The 17,113-nt window shown below is 42.7% G+C and overlaps 2 protein-coding genes across 4 annotated transcripts in view; both read left to right on the top strand.

The window, feature by feature from the left end:
• Positions 1-9,410, top strand: part of eif3ea (eukaryotic translation initiation factor 3, subunit E, a) — a 31,054-nt gene extending 21,644 nt beyond the window's left edge. The window contains exons 10-13 of the mRNA XM_072679860.1: positions 2,149-2,258; positions 7,070-7,172; positions 7,604-7,738; positions 9,192-9,410. Of these exons, the coding sequence (XP_072535961.1) occupies positions 2,149-2,258; positions 7,070-7,172; positions 7,604-7,738; positions 9,192-9,227 (384 nt within the window). The 3' untranslated portion in view covers positions 9,228-9,410. The remainder of the gene's footprint in view (positions 1-2,148; positions 2,259-7,069; positions 7,173-7,603; positions 7,739-9,191) is intronic.
• Positions 9,411-12,765: 3,355 nt separating this feature from the next.
• rspo2 (R-spondin 2) overlaps positions 12,766-17,113 on the top strand; it is a 62,387-nt gene continuing 58,039 nt past the window's right edge. The window contains exons 1-2 of one of the 3 annotated variants that reach the window (XM_072678848.1): positions 12,766-12,998; positions 14,085-14,296. In XM_072678848.1, the coding sequence (XP_072534949.1) occupies positions 14,197-14,296 (100 nt within the window). In that variant the 5' untranslated portion in view covers positions 12,766-12,998; positions 14,085-14,196. Of the gene's footprint in view, positions 12,999-13,190; positions 14,297-17,113 lie in introns of those variants that run through there. The other 2 variants (XM_072678847.1, XM_072678846.1) reach the window with 2 other exon arrangements.

A 17,113-nucleotide genomic window follows, 5' to 3' on the forward strand; every position in this document is an offset into this window, starting at 1 on the left:
TGACTAATTAGTGGCTGTTCACACAGTGCCTGGCCTGACTGTTCACTGTATGCAAGAAAGAAAGGCTGGCTCTGGAGGTCCAGTAGCCGGAGGGCTCTCGTACTCTGAGATCAGGCAGGTGTGCTAATTACCTCTACTCTCAAAAGGCCTGTCCTCTTAGCATGCAGAGCGTAATGGAGATTTCCCTAATGATTTGATCATTTGGACCTGCATAGACATAAAAGGCTCAAATGTGGGTGATTTGAGTCTCGTTTTCGTCCCTGCCTCTTGACGATAAACGTTGGGAATGAAAAACATCTGGCCTGATCAAATGGGCTCCCTCGCAGAAGTAAATGTTTATAAATCATGTCACTGGTTTAGTGAGGGTCTCATTTCATTGGTAAATGAGGCTATATTCTCTTTTTTTTTGCATTCTTGTATAAATAGCTTTTTTTTTTTTTTTTTGCTTTGACTTTTTTTTTTTTAATGAATGAGGTGCTCAGTGCTGGAGTAGTTTTCAAACTTACTTTAAGCGCAGAAGCACAGCAGCACTGAATGGTCAATTGGCTAAGAGGAGAGGGAGAAAATGAGACTTTCCTACGTCAAACAACCCAGAGTTGTTGCCGTTATGTGCAGAGCTAGCGGATTGTGTTCAGTGCGTCTTTCTACTGAACGCGTATGCATATTTGCTTTGCCAAATTGATTGTAGACAGACTGATAGATGCTTTTCACAACACACAGCCTTGTATAGGGCTCTTCAGAGTTAAAAAAAAAATAAATAAAAAAAAATACCTTTAGACCCTGAAGGATGAACTTAAAAGGGCATTTTGAGCCTTTGTGGAAACCGTTTGAGAAGCTGTCTTTCTTGGAAAACACAGATGACCGTAATTACAGCACTTAAATGAACTGGGGGGTTTTAGGGTTAAGATAAGCAGTGTCATTGGTAAAACGGCTGATAGGGCCATTTCTTCAAGCAGAACAGCCGAGATGGCAGCAAATTGAGCCTAAGCAAACAGAGCAGAGCTTGTGAGAGAGCAGACCTGCTAAAAAGGGGGAGGACAAGGACTGCACATGAACCATGCACTGACAACAGGAGTTCTCGCATTCCTTCAGTGCGATGGAATGTGCTGTACTCCACCGTCTTGACTCCGAGAGCAAGGTGAGCGCACGCTGTCATAAAACGGGAGAGTGAGGCAGAGGGGTGGCTATGAGTGCATGTTGTTCTGAGGCCAGCTGCTGTCTGCATCTGTGGCTGTTGTCAGGCGGTAGAGGTTCTGTGTGAACGCCGTGGCGGTGTAAATTGGTTCCACTGTGCAGCTCTGTGGACCCTGCGGCAGTGGGCAAGATGAGCGGCGATAAGTCAAAGCCACTGCGGTGGATTGGGTGGCTGGCTCTGTTCCTACTGCGTTTCATGTGGACTCTGTGGAATTCCAAGATTTGTGGTTGATTTGGAGAGCTGAGAATGGCCCCAAATCGTTCTTTTCTTCCCTTTCCCACCTTCCAAAATAGGGGGTTTCTCCTTTATGACAATTGCCAAAGAAAACTATTTAAGAGCATTGAACTTTAATGTGGATGTGTTTAAAAGCAGACCCCCTGTACACCCAGTATGCACCATGATACTCATATTCATCCTTCATGTTTTAATTCCTTCTTAATCTGGCACTTGTTTCAGCAACTTGGGTTTTCAACCTGTTTCTGGTACAGAATAAAATGAATGTTTTTGATTTCTTTGATTTTCTCTTTGTCCATTCCTCTACCCCATAGAACATTTGGTTCTCAAACCAGTTCTCAAGCTCTGAATGATCTAGTGAACTAGGGTCCAACCAGGGATCACTGGTTTAAATCTCGGCTTCTGCTGTATGTCGTCAGAGAGAGCACGATTGACTTTGCTCTCTCGGGGAGGGTTGATGCCGCTTCCACCCCACATCATGCCTAGTGTAGTGTTGGTCAGATGAATTGGGATTAGGTAATTGGCCTTCCAAATTGGGTAGAATATGGGGTTGCCTTGATGTTCCACCTTTTTAATCCTTGTTTATGTTGTGAGTTTGGCCTGAACAGTTTGGGGGTCTCTAAGGTCCAGTTTCAAAATCACTACAATAGTACACAGAGAGCACTGTTTTTCACCTTTTTATAAAACGCTGATGATCTAATTGTTTTACCGTCCTGAAGGTGCTGGTGAACGATTTCTTCCTGGTGGCATGTCTTGAAGACTTCATTGAAAATGCTCGCCTGTTCATCTTTGAGACCTTCTGCAGAATTCACCAGTGCATCAGCATAAGGTAAGATATGTGCACAATTCAGTGGTTTGAGTCAAGTCTCCATCGTGTCAAATCCCCCTCTCTCTAAATCTAGTTGTACATAGTAGGCTGTATTTCAGATGTGTCAGATTTCTTGTACATAGATCATGATGTGTCCAGTAGTTTTGGTTTGGCCCTTAGGTTAAATCAACAAATGCTGAGTGGTATAAGAATATTTTCTGAAATAATTATGTGCAGCTTGTAGCACAGAGGAAAGTAGCATGTCTCCAAATGTGTCCACTATGTGGAATTGCTTCCTGTTTCCTCTCGTCAACGAACATCCCCTTTCATTACCAAGCATGCTGGAAGAAGTGTGTTGCGAGATCGTCTGCCAGCACCTAAACCTCATAGAACTGCACGTTGCCGACACATGCACTCATCTGTTTTGGAGCACTTTTGACCACTATATATATATGTGTTAGCCTTAAGATACTTAAGCAGCGCAAAGACCTTTACTTTTAGTGTATATTCATTCTCTCTTTCTCTAGCCATCTATCTTATCACTTTCTCAATAAAATAAACCTGCAGCTTGGAGCTCAGCATTGTCACTAACTGTTGACGTACTTGTATAAAGTTAATACAGTGAAGAGCTGACGACTGAAAAGTGATTGCTTTTAGTCAGGGTTCTCATCGAGAGTTCACAAACCTCCCACCCTACATTTGGTTGAGTGTGGCAGGTGTTTTATTGCCACTTTACTCCAGTTACTCCACTTTATTGCCCTTTTTATGGTATATACACAGCATTATAGGTTTCCAGAGAAGACACGCGATGGTTTAAATCCCTAGTTTTTTTTCCATTGGTGGAAAAGAGGTTGTTGGAATGAGAGGGAGGTTTGGGCGGGTGTCACTGGTTTCCCAAACCTGTTTCTTATTAGCGCTTCAGTGACTGAGTACAGAACAGGGAGGCAATGTTTCGCTCCTGACTGTTTAATGAGCTTTTCATAACTAGTAGTCTCTGAGCATCTGCCCGGCGTTTCTTTTTTCCTCCCTCTGTGCGTCGAGCAGGAAACGCTTGACAGTGGCTGTGGCTCTACTCACAGGTTGGACATGCGCCCTGGGAGTTATGGCATCCTATAAAACGAGCTGCACATGCAGGCGTGCTTATGCATGATGGCAATATCTATCTGTAGTATTGCTCTGTCCTGTGTGACGTTAAATTGCTTTAGTTGGCAGTAATATCAGTAAAAGTAACGTATTTTATGCAAAAGGCATCAATCATCACAGCCACCTCAGCTTAATTGTATTAATCTGTGGAGAAGTACTGACCAAGTGTACTAGTTAAACACTGCAGTGAAGGCGTTGTCCAGATTAATGAGTTGAGGGAGTCTCTTGTGCGGTTTTGCTGTTTGAGATGTCCAGCCCCTGTGCTCCCAGCAGAAATGTTATCATTTTTAGCAGTTGTCCTTATCTATGATGGTGTAGCGTGTGGAGTCGTGCAGAATATTTGAATTTACATCAGTCTCCCATTAAGATGCAGGAAAGGACAGTTACTGTTCTGGCAATACAGGCAATAAAATGCTGCACAGTTATCATGGGTTAAGCCCTTAAGGGAAAAATAGACAAGTGACCATTTGATCGTCATAGATTAATATTTCACATCATGAAAGAATTTGTGAATCTGTTAATGTTATATTACAGCTTGTAACCGCCTAATTGATCACTGTATTTTTGTGGAATTTGTACAAGCTTGAGAAAGGATTGAAACCTGAAATATAATCAAGCTCAAATCTCTAGTTGCTGGTCTGGAACTGATGAGGAATTCTGGGTCTATGCGGGTCTATGTGATCACAAAGGTTGGTGCTGAAGCTTAAGTACAAATAGGATATGGAAAGAACTATGATCATTTCATATGTTTATTCTCTTACAATGAAGTCAGGGTTTCTTTTTTGTCTGTCTTGAATTAAATGAATGGAAGTGTTTTCTATTTTTGCTTTACAACTGTGTGTCGTTAGTGTATTACCCAGAAGCTTTCTTCACCCAAGCATGGATTCAAATGAATCAGTCTTGTTTTATAATGAGCCCATTTCAACAGCTGCTGGCCATGACCATTTTGCAGACGCTTAGCATGGTTTCACTCTCAGCATAGTCCAAAAGTAGAACAGAACTAAAAATAATTTTGTAAATTATGCAAAAAGACCCAGTGGATATGAAGCCATGATTAGAGTTAAAGAAGTTTTTTTTTTTTTTTTTTTTTTTTTACAGTTCAAATTTGATAGGCCAAACTATTTTCCTTCCCCTTCCATAGTTGCTGTCTCCATATGTCATATTTTGTAAACTTAACTGACATGGTAAGGTCCTTTTTTTATCTTTTGTTTTGACCACCGGAATGGGGTAGCATCTTCCAAATAATAAAAACAATCCAGTTATGGGTACTGGCTGGGGATTTTGTTGCATCATATCTGTAACCTTGTCATCTGCTTGCTTTTTAGGCAACACTGAACATTAAAAAAAAGTGTTTCAATAATAAAAAGAAGATCTTTCCACATTACAATTGAATCATTAAAAGAACCACACAGCTATTTTGGTTTTATCAAAAAAGAAGGAAAAATCAATTTTGCCCGAAGCTCTCAGGGGTCCTCTCCAAATGGCCTGGAATCTCTTAATGTGTTCATATGGAAGTGTTTAACAGTGCATTTGTTAAACCCCACTATGGTTACCAAAAAAAAAAAAAGAGAGAGAGGGCACTTCTGTGGAGTCCACTGCTCTCCCTGGATCCCGTTGGTCCCAGCCTTCATGCCTGACCTCTCAGCTGAGTGTAAGGCTTCTGGAGTGAAACTGGTCTCCCCAGTCCCACCGCCTACAATCAGAATTGGATAAATCAGCGCTGAGGAGTCAGTGCACGTAAGGGGTTGAAGTGAAATTGATTCCTACCATCCAGCCCTCCCCTTAGGACCTGGATTAAAGCTGTTTAAAATGAGACTTCTGCAGAAGACAGCTGGTCTTGACCAACTAGGTTGTGCGGTTTTGTTTTGTTTTTTTAATTGAAGGTACAGGTTTCTCCCTACTTCCGACTTTCTGCCCCTATGCTCCCAGCAGAAACGCTGTAATTGGTTTTAGCACTTTTTTTTTGTTGTTGTTTTTCTTTTTTTGAACAACATTCTTCATCTGTTTTAGCAGTACACTCTACAAATATACATTTCTAAAGGAACCAGGCCCGATAATTCTGCTTGTGGTGTAATTTACTCTAGTTTAAATTGGTGTATGCAGGCTGTATACAGGCTGACTTGGATCATTGGATTGTTTATGAATTAGAATTGTATGGTCAGTTTCCTTCAAAAGAAAGTCACATTTATTTGTATCCATTACTGTGACCTCACTCAGCAAAGGGCTAAACAATCTCCAAAGTGAATGAGATGTTTTAAGGACACCTTTCTGATTCTAAACTCACCTAAGATGTGGAGTCCATACCAGCTTCCTTTATTTTTTTGTGTGTTCAGCCCTAGTGAGATGTTCTGAATGACCCAGTGTTCTAATTGGTTTCCTGTGCCTTTTTGTCTGTAATTGGTAATCAGCCCACAACGTGCTTTGCCATGTTTTTCATAGATGTAAAGGAGTATGCCTTTTTTGTTTCCTCTCCAACCTCTAGAGTCGACAAGCATTCCGGTCTCCAATATCAATAGGAACCCTGCTTGATTTTGGACATGTGTTAACCATCACAACCTTGGCCCTTGTGATTTGACAACTGGCACTTTTGGTGGTGGTTAGGTTTTAAATAATGAGCAGTCTCCCTTGTCATGTGTCATTTTGTGCAGGTTGCAGGAGGAATAAAATGATCTCAGCTGTCAGTTGTGCTAGATTCAGAACAGACTAAACTGTGTTTTCATAAAAAAAAGTAATATTTTTTTTGTTTTGTTTTGGGGTTTTTTTTTTTGGTGTAAGTGTAGTTCTTGCTCTCGCAAGTGCATGTGCTTAGTGCTTGCCACTGGCAATAGTCAATTAAAGAGATCCAAAAGAGATATTTACAGGTTCCATACATCACAAGTACCGTTTTTAGAATTGGTATGCAAGTCAATCATAAGAAATAAGCATGTTCATTTTGCATAAAAAGTAAAAATGACCCTTATTAATTGGAATTGTGAGAATCTAAAATTTAGTTTGGTTTAATCTAACTGGTTTAGTTTGGTTGAATAAATTAAATGGACAAACAGTCCACCTTGTTTATCAGAGCAGGAACGAAAGTTTTTGAAGATGCCAAACAATATTGGAGACTATCTTTACTTTCTGCAAAGGGAAGCCCAAGAACAGCAGACCTTCCCTTCTTGGCGAAGTATCTGTGTCTTGGCTTTGGAGGCTTTGAGTTGAACCCTGCCTTTCATTTAGGGACTGTAGCAGGCCCCAGTCGGACATGCCAGAGAAGTGAGCGCAGTAAGGTCAGTAGAGTACCTTAAAGAGGATCTGATGAATCTGGGGCCAGTGTAGCAACCCATCTCTAATGGACTTACTATCTCGACTCACTTCATCTCGTCCGCACTTTTGGAAGGACGTTTTCATTTGTCTGTCATCATTACCTCGACCTTACTCCATCTCCTCACAATGATGTAATTGTATTCCCTTTTTATGGGCTTCTTAGTCTTGGCTTGAATGATCCTTATTGCTCCGCTTACATAATGAACAGCATTTGTCACTCTGAAAAACTGTTCCAAATGCTGAGGTTTGACTGCAAACTCACTATCCTCCAGCACTTAGATGAGATCAGGTCTATGCATTGCTTTTGCCTGCAGATAAACAGTTATGTAGTAGTCATCTACATCCCCTGGTCCTGCATTTTCCTAATGGCCTTCATTTGTCTTCAGCATGCTCGCGGACAAGTTGAATATGAGTCCTGAGGAAGCAGAAAGATGGATCGTCAACCTCATCCGCAATGCCAGGCTGGATGCTAAAATCGACTCCAAGCTGGTAAGATAAGAGACTCTTTGCACATTTATTTATTGTCCAACACATTTCTCTCCCAAGTGTTCTTATGGTCCAGCTTATTGTTTCTCTGTTCAGTCTCCTTCTTCCAAAAATGAAATTATCAATTTAGATCAATTACAAATTAATAATTTTAATTTTGCTCTGGTGCCGTAATGAAAGATTGCGCCTCAGGCGTACTCCTCAACTGAGCCTAGTAATGGTTTTACTATTATGCACTATTCCTCAGCACAGGCCCCTCTGTAATCTCTCAAATCACACAGTGCTGAAATGGTGTGGCCTAGAATTAGCTCCAGTGTTTAGGGTTTAAACAGGCTTTGGCAAGATGACTGCTAGTCTTGAAGGTGTTTCTGAGGGGAACTGAAAGGAGTCTGTGTTTTCTACTTGTTGAGTATTGAGCCAGTCTCTCTTGACAGGGCCATGTGGTGATGGGCAACAACGCTGTGTCGCCTTATCAGCAAGTGATCGAGAAGACCAAGAGCCTGTCATTTCGCAGTCAAATGCTGGCCATGAACATTGAGAAGAAGTTGAGCCACAGCAACAGGAATGAGGTAAGAGCATCTTTGTCTCCCCCCCCCCCCCCAACACACACACACACACACACACACACACACACACACACACACACCCACACCCGTCCTCCATCCAGCTTTTATCTGATCTCATCTCTCGCTGTTTAACTTGAGCCCTGTAGTTTACACACGCAAGCAATCTGTCCAGAGAACAGAGCCTAAAGAATGTTGAACAGCCATCAAGCAAGAGCTATCTTTACACGGTATAAACCAGTAAGAGCAAGTTTAACAGAGTGACTGCTTTCATCATGCCATTCTTCTTCAAAGCGCTAATGACAAGGTAGATGGCAGTGCAGCCGTAAAGAAGAGGGGCTGAGTCCAGTGACTCAGCTCTGCAGAGTAAATAACGCACGCGCACACACTCTCATACACCAGCTTCTGTGAACTTAACTCGGAGCTGGAGTTCCCTGCATTTAGGAATCACCACAGATGTTTCGCTTGGGGTCCAGTCACTTGCTGTTTGATCTTTCGTGTATATGCGTGCTTAGGTACAAGTGTATGCTGGGTATGTTGATTGGCCCATCGAGACCCAAAATGTATGCGCTTTCCCAGTCCCTTCCCAGAGAAGCCGTTTCATGAACGCCGGAAAGCACATTCCTTTCAAAAATGGAATATATGCTATGTCTTGAGGAGCAAAGGTGTAACTCTCATCCTAAGGGCCATGAAAGGCCATAGAATGACTTTGAATTTTATTTGTATGTAATGTTACAGTACACTCTACACTCTTAGTTCTGTTACCTCACCTAACTTTTGTAGCCTAGTCTTTTTTCACCTTGAACACAGTGAGCTTCAGAAAAGGCTGTAAAATCATGCCAAACGTGAAGAATAAGGGTCAGCTTGAACCTGGCCTTTATCAACACACTCATCACAACACATTCATACTGTAGCATAGGACTGCTTTGTTCTATTTCTGCCATGTTATGACATGTGATGCTAAACAACATTGTGCAGTGGATCAGCTAATCAGTGTACGGTGGCTTTAGTGGAGACAGAGTTGAGCTCTCCTCAGGAATCATGTTGTCCAGGATTTCCCATACTTTAAAGCCCTTCTCACAAGGTTAATTTTACTAGTAATCTTCTGGCTTTGCGTCGGTCACACATGAAACTCTTGCGCAGTAATTTACTAGGATGCACTTATCACATTTCGTCAAAAATGTGGTTACCCTTGTGGTTTTGGTACTCTTGTCGGCTTCTGGTCACACTTACGAATTGTGCTAGTTGTACTTAAATTGCTGTAGTTGTTGAAACTTCAAGCTTCATAAAATACATAATACATAATTTCATCTTTCCTGACTGAATTTTGATATGTCGCTCTATACACTGATCAGCCAAATACACACATGTAACCTGTACAATCTGCCATGAACAAATTGCTTGAACTGTGTGTGAACTGGGTAATTGAAGCATTGCTCTTCTTTCTTTCTTTCTCTAGACTCCAAACTGGGCTGGTCAGGAGACTGGCTTTTAGTACGCAGTGCTGTGGATGGTGTTCTGCCACATTCGTCCTGTTACTCTCCAGCATTCCTGTTTTTGCTAATGAACATGCTGTTTTCTTCAATCATGACCTTCAATGGAGTGAGAGAGAAGCCTTATTTTAACGCTGGATTCAGTACATCTGGTATTCAATAAAAAAAAAAACACCATTACAAAACCCTTTTCACCCCGTGCTTGCTTTTTTATTTCTGGACATTACGAATGCTAGTTGAGGCTTAAGTGGTCGCCCTCCTTTGTGTAATAGATGAAGTTTTAATGTGCGCTCTGAGTCATTGAGTGGGACGGGATAGGAGTCTGCGTTTTCGCGAAGCGGTGCATGTATGCGCCGTAATGATGAATGAGTGTTTAGTCTGCCGTGTTTTTTACGGCTCTGCACCGTAGTGGCCCACCACTCCGCTGCGGCAGACCCACTCGTACGCTGGAGGGAAGTCGGGGAAGAGGGCACGGAGAGGTGATGTCAACTCACTCATTGCCATATTCAATGCTAGTCATGCCTTCTGTCTGCGCACGACGTCGCTGGGGACTCATAAGCCTCCATTAGCCAACAACACAATCAGCTTAATGCCCCTCCACCTTTACTCCCAACCCCCCATCCCTTCACATCTCATCATCTCTGTATCACAACAGCGGCGTTCTTTCTGTATTTGTCCTTTCTCTCTCATCCCCTCCCTCCCTCACTTTCCCGCTCTCTCTCCCTCTCCATCACTCTCTCTCACACAAACACACACAAAGCAGTGGCTAAGACTCGATCCATGTCTCTGTCTGTTTTGGCCTCTCCATCAGCTGACACATTTATGAGTGCTGTCTTTCTGGGCGAGTGAAGAGGGGGCCTTACGGCTGCCATAGTGTTCAGGCTCCCAGCCAGACAACTAAAACGCTGACGTCACCTTTACTTTCCCAGCGAGCGAGCAAGAGAGCCAGCCGGCGGGTGGGCGGGCAGCCACGGCCAGAGAGGGGTGGCTAAAGTGATTGGTTTACCGGTCCTTTGCCATGAGACATTACGAAAATAAAAGCCCTCCTAGCCCTTAATTATCACATCCACCTTAAGAGTGCTGCCTCAGATGTTGTTTTAGCAAGACGTCCAGACCAACATCAGGCGTGCGGCTGACGAGCTCCACCACCGCAATGTCCACCGCTTTATTCAAAGTAAATAAGTACACAACCAGGCAAGAGGTCAGCATAGGTTTTGGTTACGACAGCTACATGATATTTTCCTTTTTTGCCTGTGAAAAGGTTAAACCATTCGATCAAAATAGGCTGTGATCGGAATAGATGGGCTGTTTGGTCAGGACACTGTTTCTGTAGTGTGTGAGAGAAGGATTTCTGCCTCCATATGCCAAGCAGTTTGGAAAGACGTGATAACACATCCTTCATCTATATATAGGGTTCCTAATGTGACCTTTGCAAAAGTTTGGAGAGAGTCACGACTGACTTGCGACCCCTTTTAGCTTGCCAACGTTTTTGTTGTTTTCAGAAGGAATCTACTACTGAGATATTCATGGGTTGTCTTGAATGCACAGCTTGATTAAGATCTACCCACAAAGTTTATATGATTGTAAGCTCAGGGGGTTGTGAGTGCCTTTCCAAAAGCTTCTATCTGTGTCTCTTCAGGTAGGCCATGGCAGTTTTTCTTTACAGCTGATTTGCCTTTCTGTTCTGGATTGGCTGGCATTTTGTGAAATCCAAAACCTTCTTGCCAGTTATATGGGGGTATTTATTTGTCTTTCTTACCAGTATATGAGCAGTTCTCCCTGCTGATCATTTTGATAACTGGTCTTCCAGATGCCTTGACAGGCACAATTGGTCAGAATTGTCATTTCTTAACTTTCTGAACTGTAGCACCAACCTGGAAATGCTTTGCTATATTTTTCCAGCCGATTCCTGCCCTGTGGACGCTGATTACTTTCATGTTTAGATCTTTAGACAGTTGCTTAGAAGGAACCTATGGTTGTGGACTGTTAGTGCAAGGGTTGAATTGGCAGAGAATGTATAAATCTTGGAAATTAGATTCAGCTGACCGTTTATTACAGGTGGGGACATGCGTCAAGCCTAATTTGCTGATCAAGGTCAGAGACTGTGTGTAAAATAAATAAAGCCATTGCAACATGAGGTATCCAGAGTAATTGGGCATTAAAATAAAAAATTTTTTCATGGTTGATTAGCTACAAATGCTGTTCTTACTACTTGTCACAAACAACCATATATATATATATATATATATATATATATATATATATATATATATATGTGTGTGTGTGTGTGTGTAAGTGTATATATATATATATATATATATATATATATATATATATATTAGTACTATCTAGACAACTGTACTGGATACAGATTTTATATATAATGACAGTATATGGATATTGTAGAGATCTATATGCAGTAGATAAACATTGAATTTCCAAATGTTTTACTTATATAAAATAAACCTGGTTGTCTCAAGTTGTGTGTAAGATGACTTGTGTTCTGTAAACAGTCCAGTGAATCCAATCTGACCCCAGAACCTGAGTGAAATGTACAGCTTGAGCTTTTCTAGTCTATTCACAACAGCATTTGACTTTGATCTCCACATCAAAGGCCTACAGAGGGGGAAAAGGAGGATAAATATAAATAGTGCTGAGGTGTGCTGCTGTTGTTTTGTATACGAGGACAAACGTTGGGGAATACTGACTGAGCTGCTGTGTGAGTGACGCGTCTACAGTGGCACTGAGTCGACTGTGTGTTTTTTTTTTTCATGGTGTGTCAAAAGTACTATGTGCCTTAATGGCGGTTCACCAGAAAGCCAGTCTGGCTTTGCATATTTCAGCGTGAGTGGGTCCAAACCTCATCCTAGAGGCTTTCTCCATTATTGTGCGTAAATCACGCTGGAAATGGAGACATCCTCAGAAGTGAGGAGCATAAAAAGGGACAAATAAATAAAAGATTAAGTGCCACACCTAGTGGTCGAGCTGGGTAAAACATTTGGGTTCAATTTAAAAAAAAAAAAAAAAAAAAAAAAAAAAAAAAGGAAAGAAAGAAAGTTGGAAAGGCAGTGGCGGTTGTACAGATGTTGGTGCAACAGTTTACTTATTAAAATGACCGTAATATACGAACATTATACAAACATTTAGTTTCCTAACGAACCTGTAGCCGGTATTTTAATGGGAAAACTCACAAATAAAACCATAAAAAAATATATATATATTCCTATATTCCTCCTCTTTGCACAGGAGTGATGGTGAACCTGTGCGTTCACAGCCCACATAAAGGCAAACTGCAGCTTGTTTACCTGAAACCGGAAGCCACGTGTATCCTCATACACACGGGGGCTTCAGCAGGTCGTAGCAATAGTTCTGACAACAGTCGGCTCAGTCAGGTAACCCTAATCGACTAGTCGTGGTTAAAAAGCCATGCCAAACTCATAATCGCATAAAAGTTGGATTCCTCACATTGATTTTTCTCTCTCCCTGATTTAATGAGCTGCACTAGGACCCAGAGGAAGCTCGTTAAAGAAACGCTTCACCGAAAAGCTCATTTACCCACTTTTCTCTCCCCCTAATTAAGCCAATCACGCTTTGATTGACATGTCTGAGTGCTGAGACGTGTTTGGTGTCTGTATGCTTTACATCTGAGTCCACGAGACGGACTTCTGTTAGGCTCGTTATTCTGTTCGGTCCCGTTTTACACTACAGACGACTACATCGCCTCTAACGATCCTCGGCCATGTCAATCAGAACCTGACTGGCTACATTTTGGGGTAAGAGGGTTTGATTGTATCGGTGAACAATTCCTTGAAACCTCTAAAGACCCCTGCGGGTCTTAGTTTCACACATCATCTTCACAAAAGGAAGCGACGCGCCGGGGAAAGAAGAGGAAAGAAGAGGAGAGGAGAGGAGGGGAGGGGAGGGGAGGGGAGGGGAAAGGAGCGGAGAGGAGAGGGGAGGGGGGCTTCCAAAACTCCCAACAAGCCCAACAAGATCCTGGGAGTCTCCACGTGACAGCAGCAGCAGGGCTATATAGTAAAAGCAGGGCAAAGCATCAGGACCAGCAGCAGCAGCAGCAGCCTGTGCACGAGCAGAGATCTACAGAGAGGCTTCCCACACACTCAGACACACACACATGCATACACACATTTACACACAGCGGATCAGCGCGAGATGAGGTTCAGGTGTTCGAGATAAAAGTCTACCGAGGACAACACCACCACCACCAGTACCATCACCACCACCACCACCGCCACCACCACCACCGTTCTCACCATCCTCTTCTTCATCTGAGTGCTGTTCTCGTTCACGGAGTAGCGCTTGAAGACGCGCCCGAGCTGAGAGAGCGTTGGGAGAAGATCTGGAGAAGATCTGGAGAAGATCTGGAGAGGACAGAAAAGTTTCCCTCAGGGATGCTGAGTGCCCCAACCCCGCTGTGGCTCTCTGAAGGAACCTGAACTCGCGTTCTCTCCAGGATTGGACTTGTTTCTTCTGGTTTTCCTTCAGGTACCCTTTCCCGTGCGTTTCGGTTCTCATGCTGGCGTGTGCGCGCCGCTGGTCTGCGCTGCGATGTCTCGACTGAACCTCTGGGGTTGCTTCTAGAGTCGCTGACTTCTATTGAAGTTTGATTTTTTGAGTTTTTTTGTGTTTTCAAAATCCAGTTGTTCTGCCCCTCTCCGCAGACCACCGGGGCACATTTTCGCTCGTTCCCGCGTGTTTCTCCTCCTCCTCCTCCTCTTCCTCGTTCTCATCATTTATATCTTCTTCATCCATGCTTTCTGAAATGACTTTCCTCGCTGATGGTCCGCCGCGCTGCCCGGCTCATGAGTGACAATACTGAACTCCCCTTTCCCTCTCAGGAGACCCTCTCTGCACCTTCAGGACGCACGCACACGGAGCGCAAAGAACACACTCCCAGCACACTCGCTGTCCTCTCCGACCTGAGTGGAGAGCGCTCACACAGCCGCCCAGATGCAGTTTCGACTCTTCTCTTTTGCTTTAATCGTGTTGAACTGTATGGACTACAGCCACTGTCAAACTCAGCCGCACCGCTGGAGGAGGAACAAAAGAGGTGAGCGGGGCAGACGGGCACAGCACACACACACACACACACACACACACACACACGCAGGGGTATCACAGTCACAACTCACGCACCTTCCACCTGATTCGGGACGCTCCTTCAGCGTTACTTACAACCCGTTATGCTGGGATTTTCACTGTAATGGTAGACTCTGGACGCACATGGTGACCACAGCCTTCTTGACTGAGCCCCTCAGCGTGTCTGAGAAGTGTGTGTGGCTCACGCTTACTGTGAAACACAGTTGTAATAACATCACACACACACACACACGCTCACACTTCAGTTGGTAGTGGGCACATGGAAAAATCTGCTGTGTGTTTCGCCACAACTTTATGTAACCTTTTATTACTACTGACCTGTATCACAGGTTTTATTACTACTGACCTGTATCACAGCTTTTCTTACTACTGACCTGCATCACAGGTTTTATTACTACTGACCTGTATCGCAGCTTTTCTTACTACTAACCTGCATCACAGGTTTTATTACTACTGACCTGTAATAAAATCTGTGAGACAGGTCACTAGTAATAAATGCTGTGATGCAGCTGTGATTACAGCTTCTATTACTACTGACCTGTCTCACAGCTTCTGTTACTACTGACCTGTCTCACAGCTTCTGTTACTACTGAGCTGTATCACAGCTTCTATTACTACTGAGCTGTATCACAGCTTCTATTACTACTGACCTGTCTCACAGCTTCTGTTACTACTGACCTGTATCACAGCTTCTATTACTATTGAGCTGTATCACAGCTTCTATTACTACTGACCTGTCTCACAGCTTCTGTTACTACTGACCTGTATCACAGCTTCCATTACTACTGACCTGTATCACAGCTTCCATTACTACTGACCTGTCTCACAGCTTCTGTTACTACTGAGCTGTATCACAGCTTTTCTTACTACTGACCTGCATCACAGGTTTTATTACTACTGACCTGCATCACAGGTTTTATTACTACTGACCTGTATCACAGCTTTTCTTACTACTGACCTGCATCACAGGTTTTATTACTACTGACCTGTATCACAGCTTTTCTTACTACTGACCTGCATCACAGGTTTTATTACTACTGACCTGTAATAAAATCTGTGAGACAGGTCACTAGTAATAAATGCTGTGATGCAGCTGTGATTACAGCTTCTATTACTACTGACCTGTCTCACAGCTTCTGTTACTACTGAGCTGTATCACAGCTTCTATTACTACTGACCTGTCTCACAGCTTCTGTTACTACTGACCTGTATCACAGCTTCTATTACTACTGACCTGTATCACAGCTTCCATTACTACTGACCTGTCTCACAGCTTCCATTACTACTGACCTGTATCACAGCTTCCATTACTATTGACCCGTCTCACAGCTTTTGTTAATACTGACCTGTATCACAGCTTCCATTACTACTGACCTGTCTCACAGCTTCTATTACTATTGACCCGTCTCACAGCTTTTGTTAATACTGACCTGAGTCACAGCTTTTATTATCACTGACCTGTATCACAGCTTTTATTGCTACTGACCTGTTTCACAACACTTCTCACCACTGACTATTGACCTGTCTCACAGCTTTTGTTAACACTGACCTGTATCACAGCTTTTATTACCACTGACCTGTATCACAGCTTTTATTGCTACTGACCTGTTTCACAACACTCCTCACTACTGATGTGTATCACAGCTTTATTACCACTGACCTGTATTACAGCTTTTATTACCACTGACCTGTATCACAGCTTCCATTACTACTGACCTGTATCACAGCTTCCATTACTACTGACCTGTCTCACAGCTTCCATTACTACTGACCTGTATCACAGCTTCCATTACTATTAACCCATCTCACAGCTTTTGTTAATACTGACCTGTAGCACAGCTTCCATTACTACTGACCTGTCTCACAGCTTTTATTACTACTGACCTGTTTTATAACTTCCATTACTACTGACCTGTATTACAGCTTTTATTACCACTAACATGAATAACAGCTTTTTATTACAACTGACCTATATCACGTCTTTCATTACTACTGATCTGTATCACAGCTTCTGTTACTACTGACCTGTCTCACAGCTTCTATTACTACTGACCTGTCTCACAGCTTCTGTTACTACTGACCTGTATCACAGCTTCTATTTCTACTGACCTGTTTCACAGCTTTTATTACTACTGACCTGTATCACAGCTTTTATTGCTACTGACCTGTTTCACAACACTCCTTACTACTGACCTGTCTCACAGCTTCTATTACTACTGACCTTTTTCACAACTTCCAATACTACTTACCTGTATCACAGCTTTTTTTACTACTTACCTGTATCACAGCTTCTATTACTACTGATCTGTTTCACAGCTTTTATTACTACTGACCTGTATCACAGCTTCTATTATTACTGACCTGTTTCACAGCTTTTATTGCTACTGACCTGTTTCGCAACACTCCTCACTACTGACGTGTATCACAGCTTTATTACCACTGACCTGTATTACAGCTTTTATTACCACTGACCTGTATCACAGCTTTTATTACTACTGACCTGTTTCACAACACTCCTTACTACTGACCTGTCTCACAGCTTCTATTACTACTGACCTGTTTCACAACTTCCAATACTACTTACCTGTATCACAGCTTTTTTACTACTTACCTGTATCACAGCTTCTATTACTACTGACCTGTTTCACAGCTTTTATTACTACTGACCTGTATCACAGCTTCTATTATTACTGACCTATTTCACAGCTTTTATTGCTACTGACCTGTTTCACAACACTCCTCACTACTGACGTGTATCACAGCTTTA

This window comes from Salminus brasiliensis, chromosome 5, assembly GCF_030463535.1.
Source record: "Salminus brasiliensis chromosome 5, fSalBra1.hap2, whole genome shotgun sequence".
In the NCBI taxonomy this organism is placed as follows: domain Eukaryota; kingdom Metazoa; phylum Chordata; class Actinopteri; order Characiformes; family Bryconidae; genus Salminus; species Salminus brasiliensis.